This window comes from Cheilinus undulatus, linkage group 23, assembly GCF_018320785.1.
Source record: "Cheilinus undulatus linkage group 23, ASM1832078v1, whole genome shotgun sequence".
Classification (NCBI taxonomy): domain Eukaryota; kingdom Metazoa; phylum Chordata; class Actinopteri; order Labriformes; family Labridae; genus Cheilinus; species Cheilinus undulatus.
Window position 1 is genome coordinate 27,773,753 of NC_054887.1, and position 12,544 is coordinate 27,786,296.

Consider the following 12,544-nt stretch of genomic DNA (forward strand, 5'->3'; position numbering starts at 1 on the left):
AATCTCCATCACTTTCTCAGTACGCATAAAATCAAGTTTTGATTTGCATCTCAATCACAGATAATGGAACATAAACCTGCTGTGACAAATCTTTGTGACAGTTTGAGCAAGATCGTTTGATAAGCCAAAACCGTCACTTTAATAACAGGGAGCAGTCAGACAGGTGCGTGGCTGTGTTTGAGGAGGAGAAAAAAACACACATGACCAGACGGGGGGAAAAACACGACTCTGGAGGTGTGTTTTCTTGGTCGGCCGTCAGCCTTGAGAGCGGCTTTTCTTTTAACGAGCCGTGATATCGCTTCTCATCTGCTGCCAGGCATGCTGCTGTGAGCTCTTAACTGCTTCTCCTTCGAAGGTGTGTCCGCTCAGACTAAGGTTTATAGGGATATCAGGATGTGCCATATTAATAAAGATCAAACCGCTAGAGTGGATCATTAACAGGGAAAGTCCGAGGAGATACTTAGAAGTGAGCGCTGAATACATAAGAATGGATAAGAAGCGTGTGCAAGAAAGTCATTTAGTCCAGCGCTGGTTTATAGTCTGATAACACGTCGTAGAGAGAGATACATTGAAGTTTAAAGGTTCAGCTCTAACTCATAAAGAAGGAACTACTTTTCTCTAAGTTTTTATGTTTATTTGTCCAGTTTTATGGATTTTGTGCAAATAAACCCCCTTTTTCAGAATGCAGCGTTGTTGTGACCAGGGGTTTATATATATTTACTCAAAGTAAATATATATAAACACAACATAATTGTTCTCCAAGAAAAGAATAAGCAAAACTCAAAGCTCAATGTTGCCCTTTGTTGGATTGCAACCTGAACCAGGCTTCATACATGCAAGCCCCAGGTACTGACAGTGCTGATAGCAGCTAGCCTAGATCCTAATTTCCACCACAATCAAGAGTGCTAGTCTTGGTTCCAACCAGGGATGGAAATCAAAAACCGGTTCTGCATTTTCAAAACATAAAAAACTGATCAGTTTTTCGCTTATCAAAGCTGCTATCAAGTCTTGTGTAGATGTCCTTGTAGGAGCTCTTGACTTGCTGAGTGAGGAGGCTGAAATGTTGGGAATGCACGTCTCCTGGGCCTAAAAAAGAAGCTCCAGACATTTAGGGATGCCTTAGATGCAGCCATTAAATCTGTGTGTGTAAATGGTGAGAGTAGGGAGCAGTTCATCTATCCGTGCATCGTAATCCATCAATCCACTGACTGCCAGGCGAAGATCAACCTCAGACTTGGACTTGTGCAGGGGGCGATGGGTTCCCGGGCAAGGCAGTGTGGTTTTCCTGGTATCCGAGCATGCAGATGAAAGTCAGAGTCTTTCTAACGTTGGTCCTTCTCGGCTTACTGTAATCTTGTGAGGCCTGGACGTTGACTGATGACCAGAGACGCCGGCTAGACTCCTTTGTGACTACTTCTCTTCGGCGCATCTTTGGGTATCATTGGCAGAACCGTGTGTCTAATTCTGACATGATCAGGACAGCAAGAATGGCAAGTGGGTGCCCAGGATCCGGTGGACTGGACCAGACCTTGGGGGCGACTGCATGTGCCTTGGAGGGTTCAGTTGGGAGGATTCTAGAAGAGATGGGGTACAGGCCTGGACTATATCCATTTGGAGGCCAGAGCAGTACAGGACCAAAGTCGATGCTACAAAGTGCTGATCCGACATACGCTCCCGTACCTGACCTGACTTATCAATTCTCATGTATTTAGTGACGCAGCAGTTTCATGACTGGTGCAAAAACAAACCTATGGTTGATTAATACCCAAAAGATTGTCTTGTCACACTTTAGCATCATTTGTCCATCAGCTTTGGCAACTTTTGTGAAACTTTTGCAACAATTAAGCAATCATGCTCCATCAACTCAATCACTGCCAAGCAAGAAGGAGGGAGTGGATGAACAGGTTTTATTTTCAGGCTCAAGTATAACACTTTAAATAGCTTTCGAAACAACTGTCCAAAAGTGTGTGATGTTTTTATGACAAATATGTCTCGCCCCTCTCTTTCAAGGCATATTTTAACTTAACTTTCATGTGTGCAAACTTTCAGGGCAGGTGTGCAATACATTCAGACAATATTCAGACCCCCTTCAATTCTTTTGAAATTCAATTATGTTTCAGCCCGATGCTACAACCTTAGTTAAAGAGCCTTTGGTAGCAATTACTCCCTTGAGTCCAGGCACACCTGGACTGGGGAATTTTCTGCCATTCTTATCTGCAAATCCTCTCAAGCTCAGTCAGGTTAGATGGGGACCGCTGGAGGACAGCCATTTTCAGGTCTCTCCAGAGAAGTTCAGTAGGGTTCGAGTCAGGGCTCTGGCTGGTCCACTCTAGGACGTTCACAGATTTGTCCCTAAACCACTCCTGTGTTGTCTTGGCTGGGTGCTCAGGGTCATTGTCATCTTGGAAGGTAAACCTTTGGCCCAGTCTGAGGTCTTGAGTGCTGTGGAGCAGGTTTTCCTTTAGAATTTATGAGGACTTTGCTCTATGCAGCTTTCCCTCAACACTGACCAGTCTCCTAGTTCCTGCTGCTGAAAAACACCCCAACGGCATGATGCTGCCACCACCACCACACTACACTATTGGGATGGTATTGGACAGGTGATGAACTGTGCCTGGTTTCCTCCAGATATAACGTTAAGAATTGAGGCCAAACAGTTCAATCTTGGCTTCTTCAGAACAGATATTCTTGTTTCTCACAGTCGGAGAGTCCTTCAGGTGCTTTTTTTTTTGCAAACTCCAAGTGTGCTTTCATGTGTTTTGGACTGAGGAGAGTCTCCATCTAGCCACTCTGCCATAAAACCCAGGTCAGTGGAGGGCTACCATGATGGTTGTCCCTCTGGAACTGTGTCCCACTTCCACATAGGACATGTGGAGCTCAGTCAGAGTGACCACCAGGTTCTTGGTCACCTCTCTTACTAAGGCCCTTCTTCCCTGATTGCTCAGTTTGACCGGGCAACCAGCTCTTGAAAGAGTCTGGTTGTGCCAAACTTATTTCACTTGAGAGGATAATGGAGGCTGCTGTGCTCTTGGGATCCTTCAGTGCAGCAGAATTTTTTTTGTAGCTTTCCATGACCTTTGCCTTGCAACAATCTAGTCTCTGCAGGCATTTCCTTTGACCTCATGGCTCGGTTTTTGCTCTGATATCTTGATTTACCACAGGTGGACTCCCATCAAGGTGTCGAGACATCCCAGAAAGGATCAAAAGAAATTTGGAGGAATCTTATCAAAAACCTGAATGAATATAAATATTTGTAGCATTGGGCTGCAACATCAATGAGAGAAAGAAACCGTAATAAGACACCTAACAATAAAAATATGAAAGATATAAACCATCCTGTCATTTCTTACAGGCTCTTTAAACAACCATCCTGTTGTAATGACTCAGATAATCTGGCTCTTTACCAGCAGAGTGAAAAATAAAACCATAGGGATTTTGTTTTTTTAGTCTCACGTCTATGATGTTTACAACAGGAGTAAATCTGTATGACTCCTTCCTTTTTCTGTGCCTCCAGAACAATGTTAACACCTGGCACGCTTCTGCAGACAGGTGCTCGTCTGGGGTTTTGTTGCTCCATTTTTTGCCTTTATTTGCTCAGAGATTAAGAGCCATAATTGGAACTAATACTCTACATTACTCATATCTGTGCACACACACTCCAGCACAAAGGACAAGTGCATGTAATCGTGCGCCTGGAGGCTAACACTTATGTACACACGAGCACTGACTGCCACACACGCCTGCACTACAAACTACAAACACACAATTGCTTCCTCTCTTTGGCTTGACGCTGTGCCCTGCATGGTTTTTTTCAGGTGTCTCGAGGCCCCTCACAGCTGGCAGTGACTCTGAAAGGTGTGACTCTGCAGGGAAAGTCCAGGAGAACAAATCGGTGAGCACCTCTGCCTCTTATGAAACCGCTTTTCTCCCTCTCTACCCCCCTCCTCCGTTCATCTATCAGATTTCCTCCAAAGGCAGGACTGCGCCGTGTTGCGAGCAAACACTAGCCCTCTAAAAAATCAACTCCTATCAGACAATAACCCTGAACCTGGCACACACAGAGCCCCTCCTACACAAAGACCCCCTTTTACAAACTTGAACTGGCATGCATTTATAACTGTCATTCCAGTAAGACGAGCCAAATTGTTGTTGATAATTGAGACACAATATAACAGAGGGCACGCGGCGTGCAGCAGGTGTGTGGTTAATCAGTCACGGGCTGCAGGAGGGGGCGGGGGTAGGGTTGGGCAATATGGACCAATCATCAGCGCTGAATGGCAATACATGATGTACATATATATGTTGATTATGTTAATGTACCTTCAGTTGTCTTCACGTGTATAAAAAATCAGTTATTTTTTATTTCACAAAACATTTTTTAACCCATCCTACCAGTCTCTTAGTTTGTGAATCAAATGAATGCAAAGAGATGGATTTTCTGAGGCTGACTTTTGCTTCACATTGAGAAATATGCTGGAGTACATGTACAAAATTACTCACTGAAGGTTAGTGGTGTCTGTTTAATGTGACAGCATTTAAACTTTTCAGGAGCTCATGTTCAGTTGCTTTCTCTGTGCTACTGGCCCAAGGTTAGTGTTAAAAATTAAGAAAGAAATGGTCTGAGAAAACTGCTTTTTGCCAGGCTTTTGCCTTGTAAATTGCTATGGGTTTAAAAGTAAATCAAATAACCTAAGGACAATATGGAAATTATATTAAATCCTTTGACACTACAAGGTTCAGAAAACTTTTGACTGGAAGTCATATTTTATGTTACATTGGGAAAAGGAATTAGGGGTTGGAAACAAATGCTTAATCTGTGAAAATAGACCATTTACTATTGTACATTAGCAAATATGCAGGAGTGCATGTACAAAATGACTCACTGAATTATCTTCTAAACTAAGAAATTTTCCCAATAGCTTTATTTGTTATGCTTTTTGTTTGTAATTTGCCTGTCTGAAGTTTTCTGTCTGGTGAAGTGTTACACCTGCAAATGTTATAACTGCCCATAAACTTAAACTAAGCAGTGTTTAACCTTAACAAAATACATTTCCCACAAATTTGCTAGAAGTTTCTCACTGCAAATGCAAAAACAAAATTACTTGCAAACATAATAACAGTTAGATTTGCAGGGATTTATTTGATTAATGGAAGGTAAAAAATCTCTTTCGTTTAAGAATTGTAATTGTTTTTTACAAACTTAATATGAACTTGAAAACTTGTCTGTGGTCATTGTTTGTTCCTTATTCAAGAGATCTTAAGCTCAAATCACATCAATAAATGTAGTCTTGGTGATGTTTGGTTCACCATGAAACAGGAAGTAGATCTTTCGAGTCTGTTTTGACACATTTTAATCCACTCTGCTAAGATTCATGGCTCTATGAATGCTTTAAGACTCTGGAGAAAAGAATGAAAAATTGCCTTGACTATGTTTCTTGATGTGACTTAAGCTAGAGCCAACTTGAATCCTCTGGAAGTTACAACAAACAGCTTTCATTTTTCATGTTCATATTACACTTGTGGGGAGTTAATACAATTTTGATAGACAGTGATTTTTATCTTGCCATTGATGTAATAAACAGCACACGCTCCTGCCCTTCCAGTGCCGACAAGCAAAGCCTGAGGCAGGGAGAGAAACAGCAAAAAACCTAGAGCAGAGCAGGCATCAATGACAAAAGATTGGCATTGATTACATTAGAGGCAGAATAAAGGAGGAGCTGGGGTGGAGGAGGGTTGCAAAAAGGTGGTTGCAGAGAGAGCAGCAAAGCGTGGTCAGGCTAGTGCGGCTTAAATATGGCAGTGCAATTAGCCAATAGCATGCCTAGATTGGATCAGCAGGCTGTCAGCTAATGAGGGCTTGTGTGATATCAGCTGATGATTCTGTGGCCTGCCTGAACTAATGCTTTATGCTAGATTTTTCAAAATGTTCTATAATGTAAAATAGCATGTGTGACAGAATCTGAATCTTCCTACTTTGTGTTAGACCCAGTTGTATCAACAACTGTAAAGGTAGGATATAGACTTACCCTGTATCTCATTTAAAATATATCAGTATAAATTAAAAACTCAGATATTGCCCAGCCCTAGGTGGAGGTCTAACTGTACGGGAGCAGACAGCTCATTGCTTAACTGCAGCGGGGGGGGGGGGGGGGTCGGCTAAATGCCCAACATGCCGGGATTCTTTCAGAGGATACACCAGCTCTGGGATCAGACAACGGGTTTGGGGGCTGCAGGGTCATGGGGGTAAACAGGACTTGTGCATGCTGGGCTGCAGTGGAATGGACGCAGGTGCTCCACGTGATCTACGATTAATCTCCCCTTTATGACGGATGAGAGAGAGCCCCTGAAAAGCATGAATGAGACTCATAAGCCCCCTGCAATTATGCCAAACCACAATGACGAGCTGGAGTGCTCAGGGCAGGATTCTCTATTTGCATAATGCACCTCACAGAAGCAAGAATGCACACACAGTGGATTATTTATAAAGACGAGAAAATATTTAACCTTTGGTTTATTTGGGGAGAGGGAGGAGCTCTGTGGTTGGCTAGGAACATAAAAATCAATTAAAAGATTTCTATTAGGAAGTTTTCCCCAATATTCTGAACTAAAATATTGTGTAGTTAAAGGAACAGTTTTACATTTTAAATGCTCTTTCTCTTAATTTTGGAGTACTGGCTCACAACTTTTCAAAGAAGGGACCCCGAATTTGAGGACCAAGGTCGGGATTTAATTCCACAATTCCCAAGATTTTGTCTGAAGTGACTGGATTTTTTTCTTACATTTCATAATGGACATTTACCCATGAAACCCACCACCAAAATCTTCAAAATTATTGTTACACATGGATAAAATTAGAGTGAAAATGAGTTGTTGAGGATCCCTAGAATCCACTTGAGGATCCCAGAGGGTCCCAAAACCCCACTTTGACAACACAGAAATAGTAAGATGAGAGATGAGTTGTTTCCAGTGGATTTTAATACATCCAGCAAATTTTTGTTGAAGTCATGTGTGTCAGATCCATCTATGGTCTATGCTGATTATCCTATTCAGGCTGCAGCTGATTCCAGCTGCCATTGGCTGATAGAGGCAGGGTACACCCTAGACCAGTTGTGGGTCCATCAGAGAGCTGCTATGCAGAGACAACATCCAGGCTCGCCTGTGGTCGCACCTATGGGCAATTTAGAGTCACCAGCTGACCTAATGAACATGGTGTTGGACTGTGAGAGGATGCTGTAATACCTGGAGAGAACCCATGCAAGCAAGGGGAGAACATGCAAATGCCACACAGGACAGCCCTGTCCGACTGAGATTCAAACTACCTCCTTACTATGATGCCAACAAACTTTAATAAAGAAATGTCCAGTTCTGACGAAACTGCTGCTGTGGCTACGTCTGAGCTAATCACTCCACTAGCAGCCATTGTATAAACCCACTCACACGACAACTAACCCCTTTCCCCTCATAACTATCATAAATCACAAACTAAAGCAGGTCAGCAGAGGAGAGAGAACATCTTTTTCATCATGATAAGCTTCTAATCTTTGTTTGATGCAGAAACGCGGGCAAGTTCTGGTAAGATTTATTCTATACAAGAGCTAAATCTAAGCTAATAACTGGAGGCAGCCATTGCAAAGAGCTACAGCTAAAACCCCACCTTGTTTTCCTCAAATGAGGCTGATTGATCCGAACAGTGGTTGGTTCAGAACAAAGGTGGATTTGTCTGATGACAGAGATGGAGTCTGGCATTAGCTAGCACTTGCTAACTAGCTGTCAGCAGGTAGCTTGCTGATGTTTTTAGACATGGAGCAGACTTTTCTATGGTCAACCAAGTTTGACACATTATGGTTGATGTTTCCTGTCTCATTTCAGGATCAGTCTGAAGAAGGTTCTGGGTCCCCGTCCTCCTGGATCATAGATCCAAGTCCATCCAACAACATGTTCAGATCTGCAGATTCTCCCCGTAAGTCCAGCGACTGTATCCATAAATCTACCCATGACCGATTATTTTCCTTTCTGTGTTTAGCTACTGCATATCAACACTGCATTAAAACTGGCACTGCCTCCTCAGAGCCTATAACAACAATACTTAATCAATACAAGAGCCCGTTTTCACCATTAGCATCTGATCCGGTAAAAGCCCTCTCAGTCCCCGTCAGCTCTGCTTTATTAGCAGCCATTGTCTCCTCGCTGTCAGCGCTGTGTTTAGCGTTCCCTTGCCTCCGGTACACTTAAGCCTGATAATCCTTGTGAGGGCCAGCTGCCTCAGAGTATCACCTTCACCTGTGTGGCCGGCTTGTGTACCTTCATGAGTGATGGCACAGAAGCGTACTGTACAGGGCGCAAACACTAGAAAGCTGGCAGCCAAGTGTAGGAAAAAGGTCAGAAGAGCCGTCACCACATGGAAATGGAGACCCACCCTCGAGTGAAAAGCTCAGGAGCACCGACTGTGATCGGGGTTTGTTTTTATCTCACTGGTGATGCACTTGTCTGGAGTCAGTCATTGTTCTCTAACTCTAATGGTCCATGAGATGCTGGATTCAAACAGGATGTATCAAATGCATCCATCATATAAAAGATTTATTAAGCTGTCTGAGGGCCAAGCTGCAGCCAGCCACTTGGACCACAGAAAATGTCATGTCTCTCATTCAACATCAGTCAGTTAATCAATAAATCAACCTTAGACAATGCTCCTGCCTTGTTGGTGACATAATCTGGCCTCAGGTCATAAAAAAAAGCTGACCTTTTTTGTTCCCGTTTTCTTTTTTTATGAGAAATGAAACTCAACCCATAGAAAAACTATGATTTCTGACCATGACATATCATGAGACACCCACTGTATTGTTTTTGTTTTGTTTTTTGTTTGTTTGTTTAACATATACGAATGTAACACATAATGTAACTTATTGCATTGTAACATATGTAATGTGACATAACACAACTTAATGTATCATAAAAAAATAGTGTAAAGGAAAATTTCATAATTTGATAAATGTAACATATTGTTGGGTTACAATATTGTATCATATTTACCTGTAGTTCTCCCTGTAGTATTATATTGTTTTGTATTGTTTTATATTTTGTGTCATATTGTATCCTGTTGTATCCTACTGTAGTGTATTTAGTCACATCATATCCTGTCTTTCATAGTATATTGTATAAAAAATGGACAAGAACAGAGCCAGAGAAGGTCTGTAGTCAGCAGTTCTCCTAGCAGAGGGAGGATGCTTATTGATATTTTTAAAGTCAGTACAGAGAGAAATTTTATATTCAAACCATAAACGCCCCAAACTTTCTGAGCTAATAGTTTGTTTCTGAAGACAGGTGAATGCACTTTTTATCTTTATCTTTAGCTTGATTGATTTATTAACTTGTTAAAAGTGCAGAGTCTCGATCCATTGTCATTGTAAACAATGTTTAAATTCCCAGTGGTTTTAAAATGCAGCTTTTCTACCTTTTATAGCCGCTATAACCAGGCTTTGCCTGTTTAACTGCCTCGTAAGAGCTAAGCAGCTAATGAAAAAAGATGTCACTGGGAGGATCATGGTGATGGCTGCTGTGCTTTGACCTTTTAAAGGCCAAAGGCATGGTCACTCTCTAAGGGAGGGGGGGGTCATCAGCAGGGCGTGGAAGGGTCAGTGCTGAGGTCAAACAGTCTCTAAAGATGCCCAGTGTTTGTGCTGTCTTTGTTGGGATAGGTGAGATTTGGTTACCCTGGAGGTGCAAGAAGTTCAACTTGTGAATGAAGCCTCCAAGTAATGGGGGGATGACCCTATTATGACTCTGTCTATATAAGAGACCGCCAAGGCAACAGGCTGTGACTCCATTTGAGTTGGCTTTCTTGATTAGTTCTGCAGATTAGCATTTACATTTAGGTTAACTTGGCTTAGCTTAAGCAATTATCAGGCAAAAGCTTTTAATTTGAAGTATATATATACCAAATTAAAGATTTTTATTCAAAAAAAGTTGGAGCGCTAATGACCTAAGCCCACATTTTATTTACAAAAGATCATAAACAACACATTAGATGATGAAACTGAGACATTTTACCATTTTATGAAAAATATTAGCTCTTTTGAAACTTGATGGCAACAATACATCTCAGAAAAGTAGGAACAGGGCCATTTACCATTGTGTCCCAGTCTGTAAACATCTGGGAAATGAGGAGACCAGTTGCTGGAGTTTTTGGAGATGAATGTTGTCCCATTCTTGTCTGATGTAGGATCCTAGCTACTCAACAGTCCTGGGATTTCTTTACTGGATTTTTTTGTTTTATGGTGCTCCAAATGTTTGTAATAGTGGAAAGTCTAGACTGCCAGACGATTTCAGCTCCCAGACTCTGCAACATATCTCAAAAAAGTAGGGACGGGGCAACAAAAGGCTGGAAAAGTAAGTAGTATAACTGAAAAAAGCTGGAGGGGCTCTTTGCAACGAATTAGGTTAATTTAAGAGCCAAGCACCAAATCTGGGGGACAGAGCCTTCTCTGAACTCACTCCTAAAATATATTCAAGACTCACCTTTCCAGAAAGGCTTTTAATTTGTGATTTTGATGCTGTTTTCTCACTTTTTGTTTGCTTGCTTGTTTGTCCTGTTGGCTTTACATGTTTGTGATGTTGCTTTTCTCATGTCTTGTGTCTTTTTAGCTATTGCACATTGTCTTTGAGCTTTTGGAAAGTGCTTTATGAATAAAATGTATTATGATTATTATTACTGAACAGGTCAGTAACACAACTGGGTACAAAGGGAGAATTTTAGAGAGGCAGAGTCTCTTAGAATTAAAGATGGGCAGAGGTTCACCAATCTGCAGAAAACTGTGTCTAAAAATTGTGGAACAGTTTCTGAAAAATTTTCCTTCATGTAAAATTGCAAAGACTTTGAATATACCACTATATACTGTCCATTATATCAAAAGATTCAGAGAATCTAGAGAAATCTCTGTGCACAAGGGAAAAGGCTGAAAGTCAATGTTGGACTCTCATGATCTTTGGGCCCTCAGGGGCCACCGCATTAAAAACAGGAATGATTGTGCACTGGAAATCCCTGCATGGGCTCAGGAACACTTCTAGACATCGCTGTCTGTTCACAGTTCATCACAAGTTAATACAAGTTAAAGCTGTATCATGCAAAGAAGAAGCCTCATGTGAACATAATCCAGAAATGCTGCTGTCTTCTGCTCATTTAAAATGGATGTAGGCAGTATGGAAAACTGTTCTGTGGTCAGAGAAATCAAAATTTGACATTCCTTTTGAAAACAATGAATTCTGTGTCCTGAGGACTAAAGTGGAAACGGACCATCCGGCTTTTATCAGAGCACAGTTCTAAAGCCTGCATCTCTGATGGTATGGGGTTGCATTAGTGCCTATGGCGTGGGCAGCTTACACATCTGGAAAGGTAGTGTCAGTGTTGAAACCAATCTGGGCTACATCTCTTTCAGTGAAGGCCTTGCATATTTCAGTATGACAATGCTTTACCACATACCACACCCGTAACAACAGCGTGGCTTCACAGTAGAAAGGTCTGGATGCTGAGCTGGCCTGTCTGCAGTCCAGATCTTTCACCAATAGAAAACATTTGGCAAGGGTTAAAATGAAAAATCCAGCAAGGACTGAATTTAGGTCAAGGACAGCCAGGACTGTTGAGCAGCTAGGACCCTACATCCAAAAAAAAAAAAAAATGGGGCAACATTCCTCTCCAAAAACTTCAGCAACTGGCCTCCTCAAATTCTAAATCAAATTGAAAATGGGCTATTTTTCATGAAATGGTTTTGATACATTGTTGATTTGTCTCAGACTCCATCTCCATCAGTTAGCCGATTCTTAGATTAAACTGAAGCACTGAACGATGCTCCCTCTCCCCAGTGAGTCTCATGATAAAACCTTTGTCCATCTCAGCTCATCAGGGATTCATAGGTGGAATAATCCGTCCCCTCATAATTGTTTCATGACTGTCTCCCCGCTGCCCCGGTCACTCAGCACTCCCTCCTGTGTTTACCATTCAGCTGCTACTAAAGATGTTAACGTCCACATGAATGTAGCGATGCTCCGGGGCCACAAAGAGCACTAATCTGAACTGACCCTGGTGGATTGTTGCAAAAAAGCTGAGGAAGCTACGGGACAGATTAAGCATCCAAAAAGACAGAGATGGTGCGAGGAGAGATTAGTCGTGTACTAAGCGAGGATCGTTTCCCCCCCAGAGGACCACACACTGACAGTGTAGCCATGTCACTATTGTCTCTAAGCCACTGCTGCTGTGGTCTCATTGGCTATTGTCTCCAAAATCCTCCAGCGTTTCCCCCTAAAAAACCTGGACTCAAGCCTTTTGATTGGCACTTGTCAGGGCTGATAGAGAGGGTGACGTGTTGGGAAAGGCTTCGATAAAGGAGGCCTGAAAGGAAAATCCCCTCCCCATGAATAATAAATTGGCGAGGATTTTCCTTTTTACTCCACCCTGCCTCTATTGGGCCATTCTTCCATGAGATAGAGGAGAGAAGGCTCTGGGTGGCATCAGTGAATAGCCTCGGCATGCCGATTGTCTCGCTGATGCTCA

At 42.2% G+C, this 12,544-nt stretch overlaps 1 protein-coding gene across 1 annotated transcript in view; it reads left to right on the plus strand.

Annotated features, from left to right (window-relative positions):
* LOC121505638 overlaps window positions 1–12,544 on the plus strand; it is a 93,411-nt gene that overhangs the window by 40,124 nt on the left and 40,743 nt on the right. The window contains exons 8-9 of the mRNA XM_041781106.1: window positions 3,816–3,892; window positions 7,870–7,960. Of these exons, the coding sequence (XP_041637040.1) occupies window positions 3,816–3,892; window positions 7,870–7,960 (168 nt within the window). The remainder of the gene's footprint in view (window positions 1–3,815; window positions 3,893–7,869; window positions 7,961–12,544) is intronic.